Source organism: Phacochoerus africanus, chromosome 1 (genome assembly GCF_016906955.1).
Source record: "Phacochoerus africanus isolate WHEZ1 chromosome 1, ROS_Pafr_v1, whole genome shotgun sequence".
Lineage (NCBI taxonomy): Eukaryota > Metazoa > Chordata > Mammalia > Artiodactyla > Suidae > Phacochoerus > Phacochoerus africanus.
Window position 1 is genome coordinate 45,032,101 of NC_062544.1, and position 17,845 is coordinate 45,049,945.

The 17,845-nt window shown below is 35.0% G+C and overlaps 1 protein-coding gene across 1 annotated transcript in view; it reads right to left on the minus strand.

Moving 5' to 3' along the window:
- DDX4 (DEAD-box helicase 4) overlaps positions 1-17,845 on the minus strand; it is a 104,709-nt gene that overhangs the window by 16,096 nt on the left and 70,768 nt on the right. Inside the window, exons 7-15 of the mRNA XM_047759146.1 lie at positions 13,637-13,738; positions 12,359-12,439; positions 11,036-11,083; positions 7,495-7,542; positions 7,342-7,389; positions 6,999-7,141; positions 6,203-6,355; positions 4,769-4,923; positions 1,027-1,156 (exon numbers count right to left, since the gene is read on the minus strand). Of these exons, the coding sequence (XP_047615102.1) occupies positions 1,027-1,156; positions 4,769-4,923; positions 6,203-6,355; positions 6,999-7,141; positions 7,342-7,389; positions 7,495-7,542; positions 11,036-11,083; positions 12,359-12,439; positions 13,637-13,738 (908 nt within the window). The remainder of the gene's footprint in view (positions 1-1,026; positions 1,157-4,768; positions 4,924-6,202; positions 6,356-6,998; positions 7,142-7,341; positions 7,390-7,494; positions 7,543-11,035; positions 11,084-12,358; positions 12,440-13,636; positions 13,739-17,845) is intronic.

The window sequence follows — 17,845 nt, forward strand, 5'->3', positions numbered from 1 at the left end:
AGCTAAAAATAGAAGCACACATTTGCAAAAAGAAAACAAGTGACTTTGGCACCCCATGGAAGATGTTTAGTGGGAAATCAAGGTAGATTGCTTTGGATATTCTTAATAAGTATCCTAAAAAAACCTTCTTTATGCGGCAAGAACCCTTTTTTTTTGGTCTTTTTGCCTTTTCTAGGGCCGCTCCCAGGGTACATGGAGGTTCCCAGGCTAGGGGCCTAATGGGAGCCATAGCCACCAGCCTACGCCAAAGCCACAGCAACACAGGATCTGAGCCATGTCTGCACCTACACCACAGCTCACGGCAACACCAGATCCTTAACCCACTGAGAAAGGCCAGGGATCGAACCCGCAACCTCATGGTTCCTAGTCGGATTCATTACCACTGCGCCACTTTGGGAACTCCAGAAAGAGCATATTTTAAATATTGTCTTTAGAGAAGAGCCTAAAAAAGCAAATCAGGGTCTTTAAAATAAACTGAAAATATTGATAAAGAGATGTGGTATGTGAATATCAAAAATAAAAATAAATACATAGCCCCTAAAATCTCTTCTTAAAGATAGAAAATTAACAATCCTGGATGATATCACTCTCACACTTAAATAGGAGGCAAAATTACTCATACTACAAAGGCTTTCTTCCAGGAAAAAATGATTTCATTAAGATATACAGGAAATTAGATAAAGGCACTTAATTCCGTTTCTCTCCCAATGTAATGGGGTATATAGGATATGCATTCTGGAATAAGTTCCAGATTGTAACCCTAGTTCAATGATTTACTAGAGCTTAGGGTTTTAAATAAATTACATAATCTTACTAACTCTGTTTTTCCCAAGTATAAAAGGGAAAATACTATTTACCTATTTGGATTATTTTACGATTTATATGAGAATGCATTCAATGAATCTGATGGGAGACTAATGCATAAATGATGCTCCAATAAATGTACGTATCTTCCTACCATTTTCTCTTTTCCATACAAAAAAAAATTAATTAATCCCACAACTCTGTTATCCCTATAGAGCCTACCTTTTCTTTACCTATGATATCCATCAGTCTCCCAGGAGTAGCACATAATATATTACAGCCTTGTACTATTTGTCGAATTGAATGCCCCAACTGGGTTCCCCCATATATAACAACAGCTCTTACACAAGTCCTATTGATAAGAAAAAGAAATGTCATTTTCTAGTTATTTGAAAATTAGCAATTTGTTTCTAACAAGACGTAAAATGAAATCCATAGACAAAGCTAATAATTCAACTGTCTTTTAAAAAATTAAATTCTTCCCAGAAAGAAGTTGAAAAGCTGAGGGGAAAAAAAAATTTGTAACCTGTCTGATAAAGGACTCTTTGAAAACCATGATAAACATGACATGTACCCATACAACGGGCCAAAAACATAAACAAATGGTTCATAAAAAATACAAATAGTTTTTCAAAAACAGACTCACAGATCATGAGAACAGACTTGTGGTTGCCAAGGAGGAAGGGGTACAGGAGAGGGAAGGATTGGGAGTTTGGGATTAGCATAGGCAAACTATTACATGCAGGATGAATAAACAACAAGGTCTGACTATATATAGCAAAAAGAACTACATCCAATATCCTATGATAAACCATAATGGAAAATAATGTGAAAAAGTATATATCTATAAAATGAGTTATATATATATCTCTAATATATATATATATATGTTATATATATATATCTATATATAAAATACATCACTTTGCTGTACAGTAGAAGTTAACACAAAATTGTAAATCAATTATACTTCAATAAAAATTTTAAAAATACAAATGGTTTTTAAATCCTTTAACATTATTTTTAAAAGCAAAACAAATGAAGATTAACAACATTTTCCTTCAAGTGTGGTAATACCATGTTAGCCGAGGTATAGGGAAATTGGCATTCAGGAGGATAAACTAATGCAATCAATGCCTTTTATAATGTTAGTCTCTATTGAAATTTTAAAACTTATCTTTTTCCTAATAAATTCACATCTAGGAATTTTCCCTTCAGATATGTCTCCACAAACAGGTAAAGAGGACTGCACAATAATATTCACCGACATTATTTTTAGTATCAAAAGACTGAAAACTACTAATTGTCTAACAATAAAAGACTTACAATTTTAGTCCATACATACAAAGGAATACTGTGCATTCATAAAAAGGAGTATCGTTTTAGTGTAAGTGTTAGCTCCAATATTTTTAAAAATAGGGTGACAACAAGCTCAGTAGGCCAACACTTGTTGAGAGGAGAATTAAAGTGCATACATGTGCACCAGTTATTTCTGCAATAATTCACATAAAACTGTTAACAGTGAATATACCCTGAAGAGGATAATTAAAGATAGACATTTAGATACTTTTCAGTCTTTTGCCAAAACAATGTTCCAACAGATATCCATGTACAAATATTTGTTTTGTGTATACGTATTATTTGAATTTATTATGCATATTTTTGTTTTTTAAAAAAGAAAACTGTTACATTTTACTTGATTTAAAAGCCTGAAGAGCAATACAGCACATGGGAATCAGCAAGAAATAAACACTGGTATAAGCAATATACACCTACTTTTTTCAAAAAGATCTATCAAGCTTAACATTTAAGGGATTTTAATAATTTTAGTAGTTTCTCCTCTCATTTTAAGTAAACTGATTCATACAAAATAGAAGGTTAAGGTTCTACATGGAAAGCTCTAAAAAATTATAAAGAAAAACATTAATATCTCACTAGATAAAATGGTAAACAACAAATGGATAATTTACTAAGGAAAATGTATCAAGCATTCAAGAAGTATTTCAGGAGTTCCAGTCGTGGCTCAGTGGTTAATAAATCCAACTAGGAGCCAGGAGGTCGCGGGTTCGATCCCTGGCCTTGCTCAGTGGGTTAAGGATCCAGTGTTGCTGCGAGCTTTGGTGTAGGTTGCAGACAAGGCTTGGATCCCATGTTGCTATGGCTCTGGCGTAGGCAGGCAGCTACAACTCCTATTACACCCCTAGCCTGGGAACCTCCATATGCCGCGGGTGCAGCCCCAGAAAAGACAAAAAAAAAAAAAGTATTTCAACCTCTCAATAATCAAATAAATGGAAAAAAAAAAAGAGGTATCTGTGGTGGTTTTAAAATACATACACAAATTCTTCAATACTTCTTCCTTCTTTTAAACATAGATACTAACTCCCTTCCCTCATAAGGGTGTGCAGTGCTGGCTTCATAGGTGTACAACCTGTGCAGTCACACAGGGTCCCAAGTTTACAAAAGCATTGAGCCTAATTTAATACTCTATTTGCTACTTTAACATTCATAATTTTTTTTAACAAAGGACCCCCACATTTTCACTTTGCAGTAGTTCTAGCAAATTACACAGCTGGTCCTAGGTATGGGCAAAACTTAATCGCTTGCTTAGTAACAAAAAGAACACAGTGAAAGTGACTGCGACTACTTTATAAAAGCCACCGAAACCTCCTCCAATGCTCTTTCTCATTGACCACTTAATCTAAGGGAAGCAAGCTGCCACTTGCTAAAAACAATCAAGCATCCTTACAGAGAGATTCAGCCAAGCCTGCACTGATGACTGCAATCCCATCTGACATCTTGTCTATAACTTCATAAGAGACCCCAAGCCTTAAGTACCCAGCTAATCTGTTCCCCAATTCCTGACTCTCAGAAACAGTAAGATAATATCTATTGTTTTGCACAACTAGGTTTTAAGGTAAGCCGCAACAGATAGTACAATACCAAATATTGGCGAAGGGTATAGTGAAATTGGCATTCTCATATTGTGCTGGTAGAATGCAAGCTTTAAAATGAGTCCATACTCCTTAACATTTATAAAAAATCTCTTGTACTTAAAACATAAAAATAGAAAAAGTTTATATAGCAAGCTATTCGTTACAGCAAGAATTATTTTTATTTATAGTACCCTCAAATTAGAAACAACCTAAATCCTCCAAAATAAATAAAAACATATACATGGACAATCTTAAAATCATCAAAAAATAGGTCTGGAGTTTCCATTGTGGCTCAATGGTTAACAAATCTGACATGAGGTTGAGGGTTTGATCCCTGGCCTCTCTCAGTGGGTTAAGGATCTGGCATTGCCATGAGCTGTGGTGTAGGTCTCAGACATGGCTTGGATCTGGTATTGCTGTGGCTCTGGCGTAGGCTGGCAGCTACAGCTCCGATTCAACCCCTAGCCTGGGAACCTCCATATGCTACTGGTGCAGCCCTAAAAAGACAAAAGCAAACAAACAAACAAAAATTAGGTCTAACTATAAAATAAGCAGTTATCCATTTAATGAAGTTATGTGTAAAAAAAAAGAAAAGAAAATCATCAGAAACACCTTAAGTTCATTTTTAAACATACATTATTCGAAACTACCAGAAAACATACCAGTATGTTTACTAGTACTGTTCTACTTCTACAACGATCTCATTTTTAGCAAGGATATTTCTTTTTGAAAATAAAGATATTCCAGGAGTTCTCTTGTGGTGCAGCAAGTTAAGGATTTGGTATTGCCACTACAGCAGCTCAGGTCCCTGCTGTAGTGCAGGTTTGACCCCTGGCCTAGGAACATCCACATGCCTCAGGCACAGCCAAAAAGAAAAAGACATTCCATAAATACGATTATGAAAAGGAAACTTCAATCAAGAAAGACTAAATTACATGCGTGCATTATTACTCATTCACCAAGTTCTTCCAAAAGTAAGAAAAATCTCTAAAGAAAAGTTTGTTTATGAATGGCATTACAGATGTACTTACCCAAAAGAAAATTTTCTGGCTTCCAAATAGATCTGATTGATCAATTCTCGAGTTGGTGCTACAATAATACACTCTGGTTCCTGCAGCTCTTTAAAACGACTGGCAGTTATTCCATCACGCATCATATGAGCCAAAATTGGCAAGAGAAAGGCTGCCTAGGAGTTAAATTACATAATTGAAAAATGTATAATGTGTCATCCTTCTTCTTATGGTGACCTATTTCTCATGTCCTTATTATTCTTTAAATTTGTCTTTCGTCTTTTGATAAATTTAACATGAGAAAGGAAATTAATTTGTATTTCAATGAGTTATTAATGTTTAGGTCTTTATGCTCATATTATACAATATAAAATGTGTGATAAAGTTAATCTACCCTATCAAAATATTTTTGTTCTCTTTTTAAAAAACATAGCCACAGATTCTAAGTAACATATTTACAGAGGTGAATGCAGCATTTAGCAATTATTCTACACGAATCCTCCTGAGATAGTAATAAAATTATCACTCAGAATAAATGACAAAAATGTTCCATAAGCAGAGCAATAATTGGGAAACCATTCATTTGGATTCCTAAACACATCACCCTTATTTTTTTTTTTTGGCCACACCATGGCATGCAGAAATTCCCAGACTAGGAATCGAACTTGTGTCACAGCAGTGATCCAAGCCCCAGCAGTGACAATGCCAGATCCTTAACTTGCTGAGCCATCAAGGAATTCCCATATCACCCTTATTAAAGTTACATGTGGCAAGAGAAATTCTGTCTTAGAGTCTTCTCATTAAATGTATAAGACACTAAAATCTGTGTCCAAAACCACATTTAAGTCACACATCAGCTACTAAATTACATAACTCGCCTATTTTCCCTTCAACTCTACTATGGAGGCTTACTAAGACTAAAACAGTATGAACCAAGACTCCATTGTCCTAGAAATGACAGTCTTTAATACTCATTTCATCAAACCCTATTTAATAGAGAAAGCCCAGAGTTTAGTCCTAAGACCAGCCTGATCCCATCAGAGTCCTTTTAGAATTAGCATAACCCGAGGTCACATTATACTAAGGACCAGGTAAAGTGCATATAGATATTTTTCATTCTTTTGACTTCAAACCTGTATCAGCTATATTACATAAGTTACTTTTTTCCTTTCTCTGTGTCTTATAGCCTCTGGTTCTTTGGCTCTTCATCATTTTGTTTTATATATTATGTTCCACAGAAGGAGGTGAACATACTTGTAAAGAGATTAAACATCTATAAACTGCAACACTACTCTAGAAACAGTTCAAAATTCTTTCTTCAGAAGTACACAAATCCCAATAAAACCAGAAATGAGAAGCAAAACATTTCATTGAAATCATCTACTTGAGAAAAAACAAAGTTCAAAGAGTAACAGTTTGAATATGGGGCAGAATATATGTAGGAAAGTGACTTACAGTCTTTCCAGACCCTGTCTGAGCGCAAGCCATCAAATCTCGTCCTCCTAGTATAATAGGAATACTGTACTTCTGTACAGGAGTAAGCTTAGTATAACCAGCTTTAGCAATGTTGCTATTCAGTGTCTGACAGAGATTAGCTTCTTCAAAAGTCTAAAAAAAAAAAAAAAAAGGAGGCAGTGACTAAATTCCACATATTATATGCAATCAGCCCATAAACATATTTCATTTGAATTAGTTTCAAGTTGTTGATTCCACCTTATGTATTACAGTTAAATTTACAAATATGCCCCTCTCAAAAGTAATATCCAGCAGCTGTAAGTTATTATTTGATAGAATTAAGGAGTATTCCCTACAGACTATGGTTCAAAACACTTTTTTTTGCCCCCTTAAAACCTGTGAGATACAAATAACTCTGATCAATAACAGCAGCTCAATATCAAAAGGTGACTCTGGGCTCCCCTCAATCCTTAGAAGATCACTTCCCCTAAGACACAATTTTGCACATCTTAGGAAGCAGAAATCTTGAATCTCTAGGAAAAGTATCCTTTCTAGTATATTTAAATAAAGTTCTCATCCTGTTCGGGGAGGTAGGGAAGAAATACAGTGCCTTCACTTTCAACACAGCAATTAATTCTAATGTAAATGGTAGACATGGTTCTAAATTTCCAACCTAAGACATTAGATACTAAAGATTAGATTTTCATATTCTTTATATCAACTTAAAGAAATGCACCAAATTTTTAAAAACCAAAGTTTGCTACATAGTCATTACAGAAACAATTATTACACTGACCAGAATTGCTGGCGGTGCCTCATGTCCAGATACTTCTACAAGAATAGTATCATATTTGTCAAAGTTTATGCCTGTCTGATAATGTGCAAAGATGGAGTCCTCATCCTCAGGGGGAGGAGGTGGTATGTAGGTTACTTTTGGTCCTTCGAATTTAAATAAAAAAGAATTTACAAGGACTAGAATAAGAATAAGAGAGAAAACAAACACTGACAAATTCAAATTTTAAATAATATAGAAATTCCCAATGTTTTCACTTCAAATTTTAAAAAGTTAATTATTTTTAAATATTCTACATTTGTAAACATAATATACATTCATGTGAATCACACAAAAATTAAGATACCTTGAATGTCACCACTTTCTCCTCCTTCAGCTTCTGACTTCCAAGAATCTTAAAAGGAATTACAACCAAAAAAAAGATAAATGTTTTTAAAAATCTAGGGGTAAAAGAATACTCACTATAAAAATCAAATACTTTATCTAAATTAAAACTTACTCTTTCCAGAGCCTGTAATTACTTCTTCATTTAGACCTTTGTAACCACCTATTAAAGAAATCCATAGTGACAGTAAGTCAAGATATAAGGCTGTGCACCTCTTTCTTTTCATCGCTTGTTTTCAAAAAGATTGTTCTAAAAATGGACAGACATCCGTAAAGTCCCTTCATAAAAATAATACTTGAGACAATTAAGATAAACAGAATCCTGAACATTTTAAGGTCCCTTAGCATGCAAAATGCTGATTTTATGCATATTATACTGTTATAACATTATTATTTTTTGTTTGTTACATCTCTTTCTTAATTCCTCCATTCCTCATCAAAGAAATATATTTTCCAAAAGGAGCTAAAAATCCATGTGTGTTGGCATGTCACCACTACAACCCACAGGTTCTATGATTTGCTGGGATTCAGAATACTGCCATAACCATGGCTGTGGCTTATTACATAAAGGATAGGTTGCAAAATCAGCAAAGGAAAAAGGTGTATGGGGAAAAGTCCAGAGAAAACCAAGCATAAGCCTCCAAGAGTTTCTTCCAATGGTGTCACAAAGGACAAGCTGTGACGACACACTGGAAATGTTGTTTAGCAGAGAAGCCCATTAGAGATTGAGAATCCAGGGTTTTTATGAGGGGCTGATAATGTAGGCACCTTCTGACTGGCATATATCAAACCTGCAGACTCCCAGAGGAAAAGCATGTATCAGCATAAACCATGTTGCTCTACAAACAGTTCAGGCACAGTGAGGTGCTCTTATACCAATTAGAGCGGTGAGAACCCTCCCCAAATTCAAGTTCCCAGATGCCAGGCAAGGGCCAACCTTGTAAGACTTTCAAAGAACAGCAGTCAGGTCTGTCATGTTAACTCTTTTCTATACACTACTATTCTGAGTTTTAGATAAGTACCCATTTATTGTGCCACTTTCAGGTACTAGCACAAAAAAAGAATAAGGATTGCATTAGATTTGAAAAGCCAGCTGAATATAGCATTTTTACATGTAAGTGCTCTAATCTTTGTATCTTGTATGTCCACAGGTCTTGAAATCCTTTTTCAAATAAGATGTGAACATTTGTAGAAAATATGGTTTAGCCATTAATAATTTCCCCCTTAATGAAGAAATCACGAATCCAAGGGAGAGAGCAGGGAAAGGCAATTCAAAGGAGTTGCCACTGTGAATGCTCTCAGACTAATAATAATGATCACTGAAAAATTTCCAGAGATATCAAACAAGCTTTATTGTTTCACTAGTCTGGTAAACATATTAACATTTATGACATTTAAATATTTATAATAGAAAATTTTTTCATAGTATAAAATCATCTATACTGAACTTTATTTCCTATACCAAGCCAAATAACCATCTTGTAAGAAAGAACATTATTTTAATATAATAAGGATTTGTACAGATAGATTACATCTCAATCTTTAACATTTGCATGTTATTTTCCATTTATGACTATAGGATTTATTAAAGTTATTTGTTAATGAATTTTAGGTGATTTTGAGTTTTATTATAAATGAAGCTTCAGTGAACACTCTTTTATATATATTTAAAAAATGCATCTATAGTATATAATTCCTACAGTTGAACTGCTGGATTAAAGAGTATTAAATAACTCTCCAAACTGGCTGTGCAAATATATACTCCTCAAAGTGTATAAAAGCAGCAATAGGTTAAGGTTTGATATAAAGGCTACCTTTAACATCAAAAAATTAAACTTGGACTACAATAATTTTAAGCGTTTATAGATGGACCAAATAAGAACTTACCTCAGAAATGTAAATTGGTACAACCACCATAGAAAACAGCATGGAGGTGATATAGAAAAACTAAATATAGAAACTAATGTATGATCTAGCTATCCCACTAAATACAGAACTAACATATGATCTAGCTATCCCACTTCTGAGCATATATCCAAACAATACTATAATTCAAAAAGACATATGTACCAGAGTTCCCCTCGTGGCTCAGCAGTTAATGAATCTGAATGGCATCCATGAGGAAGCAGGTTCAATCCCTGGCCTTGCTCAGTGGGTTAAGAATCCAGGTTGCCGTGAGCTGTGGTGTAGGTAGCAGATACAGCTCAGATCCTATGGTGCTGTGGCATAGGCTGGCAGCTACAGCTCTGATTCAACCCCTAGCATGGGAACCTCCATATGCCACAGGTGTGGCCCTAAAAAGCTGAAATATACATGTACCCCTATGTTCCTTGCAGCACTATTCACAATAGCCAAGACATGGAAACAACCAAAATGTCCACAGATGAATGGATTAAGAAGATGTGGTGCATATATATAATGAAATACCACTCAGCCACAAAAAGAATGAAACAATGTCATTTGCAGCAACATGGATGCAACTAAAGATTCATAGACCATGTGAAGCAAGTCAGAAAGAAAGGACAAATACCATATTATATCACTTATATGTAGAATCTAAAATATGGCACAAATGAACCTATCTACAAAACAGAAAGAGACTCACAGACATGGAGAACAGACTTATGGTTGCCAAGGGGTAGGAGGGAAGGGAGTGGGATGGACTGGGATTTTGGGGTTAAGAGATGCAAACTATTATATTTAGAATGTGGAGGTGGGCGGAGGGATGGACTAGAAGTTTGGGACTGGCATATGTACACTGAGCTACATGGAATGATTGGTCAATGGGGACTGGCTGTATAGCACAGAGACCTCTACCCAATATTCTGTAACAATCTATATGGGGAAAGAATCTAAAAGAAAATGGATGTGTGTACATGTATGACTGAATCACTTTGTTGTACAGCAGAAATTACAACAATGTAAGTCAACTATACCTCAGTAAAACTTTTTTAAAAATGAAGAAAAAAAAAAACATAGAATGGATAAGCAATGAAGTCCTACTATAGAGCACCGGGAACTATATCCAATCTTCCGATCTCTTGGGAAAGACCATGATGGAAGACAATTTAAGAAAAGTAATGTATATATATGTATGATTAGGTCACTTTGCTATACAGCAAAAATTGGCACAATATTGTAAATCAACTGTACTTTTAGAAAATAAATAATTTTTTTTAAAAATCACTTAAAAAACCAAACAAGGAGTTCCCATTGTGGCTCAGTGGTTAAGGAATCCAACTAGGAACCATGAGGTTGCGTGTTTGATCCCTGGCCTTGCTCAGTGGGTTAAGGATCCAGTGTTGCCGTGAGCTGTGGCGTAGGTCACAGACACGGCTCGGATCCAGCGTTGCTGTGGCTCCAGTGTAGGCTGGCAGCTACAGCTCTGGTTGGACCCCTAGCCTGGGAACCTCCATATGCCATGGATGTGGCCCTAGAAAAGACAAAAAAAAAATAATAAATAAATAAATAAATAAACAACAACAACAACAAAAAACAAGCAAAGTCAATAAAAGGCCAAGCTCATAAATACAGAGAGACTGGTGGTTGCCAGAGTAAGGGGTAAAGAACGATAAAAATGGGTAAATTTTAATTTTTTTTTAGTTTAAACAACATGAATAATTTTTTTTAAAGGTTAAAAAAAAGTAAGAACTCACCTCGTCCACTTCCACTACCACTTCTGCTTTGGTAAGTGTCACCATTACCTGTGAGGCGTTGTTTTACAGAATATTTAGAAAAACGTAGGATCCTCCTCAAACACATAAACCATACAGCTATTTGTATTCAAATACTGAGTCATTACTCAGGATTACTGGCTCCTTAATCAACCCATCTCTTATTTCTATACCATTTTCTCACCTGAACATTTTGTTTAAAGACCTCGTTTTTTTAGGGCAGTTTTAGAATCACAGCAAAATTAAGGGGAAAGTACAGCAATTTCCCATATACCCCCTGTACTCACACCTGCATAGCCTTCCCATTATCAACATCCCCCACCAGAGAGGTGCATTTGTTACAATGGATGAACCTATGCTGACACATCACAATCACCCAAAGTCCATCATTTATATTATAGTTCACTCCTGGAATTGTATATTCTTTTTGTATGAACAAATATGTAATGGCATATATTCACCATTACAGTATCATACAAAATAATTTCACTGCCCTAAAAATCCTCCATGCTCTGCCCCCTAAGCACACTGGTTTTTTTTTTTTTTTTTTTCATCCTTCTTCATATAGTTTTTGCCCTTTCCAGAATGCCATATAGTTCTAATTACATGGTATGTAGCCTTTTCATATTGGTTTCTTTCACTTAGTAATGTGCATTTAAGGTTCCTCTATGTCTTTTCATGGCTTAAGCACTCATTTCTTTGTAGTAGCAGATGGGTTTTTTGTTTCTTTGCATTTTAGGGCCACATGTGCAGCATATGGAAGTTCCCAGGCTATAGGGGTCGAAACTGAGCTGCAGCTGCCGACCCTACACCACTGCCACAGCAACACAGGACCGGAGCCAGGTTTGTGACCTACACCACAACTCATGGCAACACTGGATCCTTAACCCACCAAGCAAGGCCAGGAATCAAACCTGCATCCTCAGGGATACTAGTTGGGTTCATTACTGCTGAGCCACAATGGGAACTCCAGAACCACAGTTTATTTAACCACATTTGAACATTTTTTCCCCTTTCTACTCAAATCCCCTCAGAATTCTTTTTTTAAACCACTGCAAACTTCATTTTCCTTCTTCCCAATTAAAAGTACATTTATATTCCAAACAAATAAGAGAACAAAAATAATTCACAGTGAACAGATTTTATAAGACAAAACTGTCCATGTATTTTTGCCTACAAACTTAAAAGGCAGAGAAAGTCATGAGCCAATTTAATATATCTTAAAAATATATATCAGGTTTACTAATCCTAGAGCTAAAAGCATATATTAACGATTAATATTCAGTAATAAATTCAATTTCTCACCTGCACCGCTTAATGCTGATCTTCTAGAACCAAAAAAGCCACCAGTACGATGGGTCCCCTCATCTTGTTCATATTCGCTATCTAGATGACAGATAATAAAATTAGACTGTTACTTTTAAGAAAGTAAAGGGGAAAAAAAAATCAATTTGTGGTGCCTGAAGTGAAAAAAACGCAGGATAAAATGATTTAAATTTAAGAGAAATAGCAGTATTTTTATAAATATCACAAATAGATTTCTCCACAAATTATTTCCTTCAATACAAACTACTTGCTTAAATTTTTTATTTAATGAAATTATTTTATACAAGTAGTTTGGGCCAATACTTTGCCAAAATATGATATAAGCAAAAGTCAAGTCACCTCTGAAAAGCAGTACTGTTACTGCCCCCAGAAACTTCACATTACACCATCTCATTGCTTATTCACCAGAATAGCATCCCCTTGCTCCCACAGCTGCCAAGTCAAACTGTATCAGTGCTGAAGAGCAACCCTCCACATCTTTTTTTTTTTTTTGTATTTTTAGGGCCACATCCAAAGCATATGGAAGTTCCCCGGAGAGGGGTTGAATTGGAGCTGCAGCTGCCAGCCTATACCACAGCCACAGCAGTGTGTGATCTGAGCCATGTCTGTGACCTACACCACAGCTCATAGCAACATAGGCTCCTTAACCCACTGAGCGAGCACAGGGAACAAACCCACATCCTCATGGATACTAGTTGGGTTCATTACTGCCGAGACACAACAAGAACTCCTCTCTTTACCTTTTTGAAAGTAAAAATTCACTAATCTGCTACACATTTATGAAAACATACAAATTTATGTCTTAGCTTCCACTATTCTGTCCTCCTCTGTTAAGAGACTCATGAAATCCAACAGTGATTTCAGAAGACAATACCTTAGCACCAAGGAATGATGACTGGAAGAATTTAGGTAGAAAGCCACATAGGTGACAGAAGGTATAATGGGAGACAGACCCATAAAGAAGCCCACCTATTTATAAGGTTTAGTGCATCATTATCAAAGCACTAAAATGCTTCATGGTCTCTAATTTTAAAGAAGTAGGTCATACAAAATTCTAGAAAGATTCGTACATTCCCACTTAATCAGAAAGGAATTACATGTGTCTAAAAAATAATATTTTATACAATGTAAGTGATTATGTACCAGCCACTATGCTAAAGTGTTCTCATATAATCATAACAACCTTATATAATAGACATTATTTTTATCATTTTTTTCTTAATAAACAAAGTACACCATTTGCAATCCACTACTAACTTGGACTTCCTAGACCAAATCGTCCACGGCAACCTCGGAAACTACCTCTTCCACCTCTTCTGGACGACACTGAGGCTTCTGAATCATTTCCATCTTGAAAGCCTATAATATTAAAACATACACACAAGAACAACACAAAACAACAAAGAAGTCTTGTGGACATGATGGCCAAGTTAATTTAAGCCTTGCATAATGCAATGACTTTAAATATTTTAAAGCATTAACAGATAGTTACAAGAAAGAAACGCCACATTTGACCCATACCTGCTGAACTTTACTAGTATAAATAGATACAGCTGCAATTAAAAAAAAAAAACACTGCATACTTTGGGAATGAAAACTAAAAATGACTAAAAGGAGAACATGACACTTGTAAAACACTGAAAGTTGCCACAATTGCACTATCATCAGGATTTCCACAATCCAGAGAAAGATTATCGAGGCTTATATTTATCTCCTCTAGGGAATAGTAAACATCTTACTTAAAGCACAGACATGGAGGTACATACAAAGTCTGATTTCCTGTTATGAACAATGCATTTTTAATTCAACTGAATACCAAAAAAAATCAGTAGAAGCAGTTCGAGTAAAATTTGATCCTACCTAGGACAGAATAAGATCAAGTCAAAACCAAAATGACAAGTCGGCAGGAAATAGAAAACCTAGTATTACTTAGTTTATGAACCTGTAACAATTCACACCTAAAGAAACTGATAAAGGTAAAAATGATACATATTATACTCCCTGATATTGGATTTTATATATACATATGCACACTTAAATATATAAATATAAAATATATATATATGCACACTTAAAGCCTGTTTATAAAATGGAGCAGAACTAATTCAAAGCAGAATCATAGTTTTGCATCTATTACCTAAACTTTACAGAGTACTCTTCAAACTAGGAACAATCTATTTTCAATACACACACTTTTGTATTCAAAATTATTCCTGCCTCTTTGTCTTTTAGGAAATCTTATCAGGGTTTATCCTTTTCAAGAAACAGTTTATCTTTTTGCTCCTTCTTTTAGTAAAAAATTACTTTTGTGTGTGTACAAATAAAAATATTATAAATAATAAAAATAATGATAAATAAAAATAATAAAAAAGAAAAAAAAGAAAAAAAAAAGAAAAACCCACAGCTAACATCATTCTCAATGGTGAAAAACTGACATTTCCACTAAAATCAGGAAGAAGACAAGGATGTCCACTTTCACTACTATTATTCAACATAGTTTTGAAAGTACTAGAGAAAAAAAAGCAATCAGAGAAAAAAACATAAAAGGAATTCAAATTGGAAAAGAAGTAAACTAAAACTGTTTGCAGATGACATGATACTATACCTAGAAAACTCTAAAGATAGCACCAGAAAACTGTTAGAATTCTTCAATGAATTTGGCAAAGTTACAGACTACAAAATTAATACACAAAAATCAATTGCATTTCTATATACTAACAATGAAAGGTCAGAAAGAGAAATCAGAGAAACCATCCCATTTACCATCAGATCAAAAAGAATAAAATATCTAGGAATAAACCTACCTAAAGAGACAAAAGATATATACTCTGAAAACTGTAAGACGCTGATGAAAGAAATCAAAGACCACACAAACAAATGGAAAGATATGCCATGCTCTTGGATTAGAAGAATCAATACTGTTGGGATGACTATACTACCTAAGGCAATCTACAGGTTCAGTGCAATCTCTATCAGATTACCAAGGGCATTCTTTACAGATCTAGAACAGAACATTTAAAAATTTGTATGGAAACAAAAGAGACCCCAGATAGCCAAAGCAACATTGAAAAAGAAAAATGAGAATGAAGGAATAAAGCTTCCTGACTTAATACTACAAAGCTATAGTTATCAAAACAATATGTTACTGGCACAAAAACATAAATACAGAATAATGGTACAGGATAGAAAGCCCAGAAATAAACCCAAGCACCTACGGTCAATTAATCTATGACAAAGGAGGCAAGAACATATGGTGGAAGAAAGACAGTCTCTTCAATAAATGGTGCTGGGAAAACTAAAAAGCTACATGTAAAAGAATGAAAATAGAACACTAACCCCATACACAAAAATAAACTCAAAATGGACTAAAGATCTAAATATAACGCTAGATACTATAAAACTCCTAGAGGAAAACATAGGCAGAACACATTTTGACATAAATCATGGCAACATCTTATTTGATCCACCTCCTAGAATAATATCAATAAAGACACAAATAAACCAATGGGACCTAATTAAATTCAAAAGCTTTTGCACAGCAAAGGAAATTATTAAAAAATTGAAAAAACCCATAGAATGGAAGAAAATCTTTGCAAACAAAGCAACAGACAAGGGCCTATATCCAAAACATACAAACAACTCATACAACTCAACAACAAAAAAACCACCCAATTGAAAAATGTGCAGAACACCTAAACAGACAATTCTCCAAAGAAGGCATATGTATGACCAGCAGGCACATGAAAAAATGTTCAACATCACTAATTATTAGAGAAATGAAAATCAAAACCACAATGAGGTACCACTGCACACCAGTCGCAGAATGGCCATTGGATAAATCTACATATAACAAATGCTGGAGAGGGTATGGAAAAAAGGGGAACCCTCTTACACTGTTGAAGAGAATGTAAATTGGTACAATCACTATGGAAAACACTGTGGAGAGACCTCAGAAAACTAAATATGGAACTACCATATGATCCAGCAATCCCATTGCTGGGCATATATCCAGACAAAACTTTCACTGAAAAAAGATACATGCACCCCTATGTTCATCACAGCACTATTCACAATAGCCAAGACATGGAAACAACCTAAATATCCACTGACAGATGAATGGGTTAAGAAGATGTGGTACATGTATACACTGGAATACTACTCATCCATAAAAAAGATAAACTAATGCCATCTGAAGTGACATGGATGGAACTAAAGACTCTCATACTGAGTGAAATAAGCCAGAAAGAAAAAGACACCATAAGATGTCACTTATTTATGGAATCTAAAATATGGCAAAGATGATCCTATCTACAAAACAGAAACAGATCACAGCCAAGGAGAGCAGACTTGTGGTTCCCCAGGGAGGGGGAGGTGAGAAGGGGGGAGAGAGTGGAATGCATGAGCAGTTCAGGGTTTTGGGATGTGAACTGCTGCTATATTTGAAATGAATGGGCAATGGGGTCCTACTGTACAGCACAGGGAACTATGTGTGATTGGGTCATTTTGCTATCCACAGAAATTGCAGAAACATTGTAAATCAACTATATTTTAATTAAAAAAAGAAAAGAGAAAGATAAAATGTTTCCAATACAATAATACCTCTGCAGTCTATGTCTGTCTTTGCCCTGTTTCCTTCCTTCCCCCCATGAACCTCTTCCCACCTAAATATCCTGACTTGTTTTTCATTTCCTCGCTCTTATTTTAAATTTACTATGTACACATATTTATGCAACACACTGTCTTGAGCTTTATATAATAGAATCATACAGGACATATTTCTTTTATATACCTTTGTTTTCACTGATGTGTGAAACTACATCTTTCACTTTTACTGCTGAATAAACATTGTTTCTATTTCATTTTTGAATTATCTTTTTTACTTCCTTCTATTGAGTTTTCTTCACTCTTTTTCAATTACTTAAGTTGAACACTTGGTTCATCATCTTTTCTCATGGGTGAATGTAAGACTATGAAATTTCCTCTAAAAGCTAGCTTCTTTAACTGTAACCTGTAGGTTTTTTGTTTGCTTTTTATGTTTTGGACAGTTCTTGTTAAGTTTATGCCTGTGAGTCTTTTATGTTATTCTACTGTTTCACATCAAGACTTTAAATGTGAACTCTTTTACATATTCTCTAAATTTGTATGGAAAGCTGTTAATTTCTGTATGCAAATTTCACAAGTTGACATGACACCTCATGAAATTTTCAGTGGTTCATAATCCATGACTCCTTCTGGATTTCACAAATAAACAACCAAATTATATGTCGTACCTTATTTTCAAGTTCTTATGTTTTCAATAGCTTTTTCCTGACTGCATTGGCCTTCCATAAAACATTAAGTAGAAATGGAGATGATGGATATAGCAGGCACTGATGATCTCCCCTTGAATCCCTTTCATCAGGCCAGTGCACTGTCTCCAGTTGCTGGTGACTCACATTTGTCTACTGCTTTGGAGAACAGACCTCA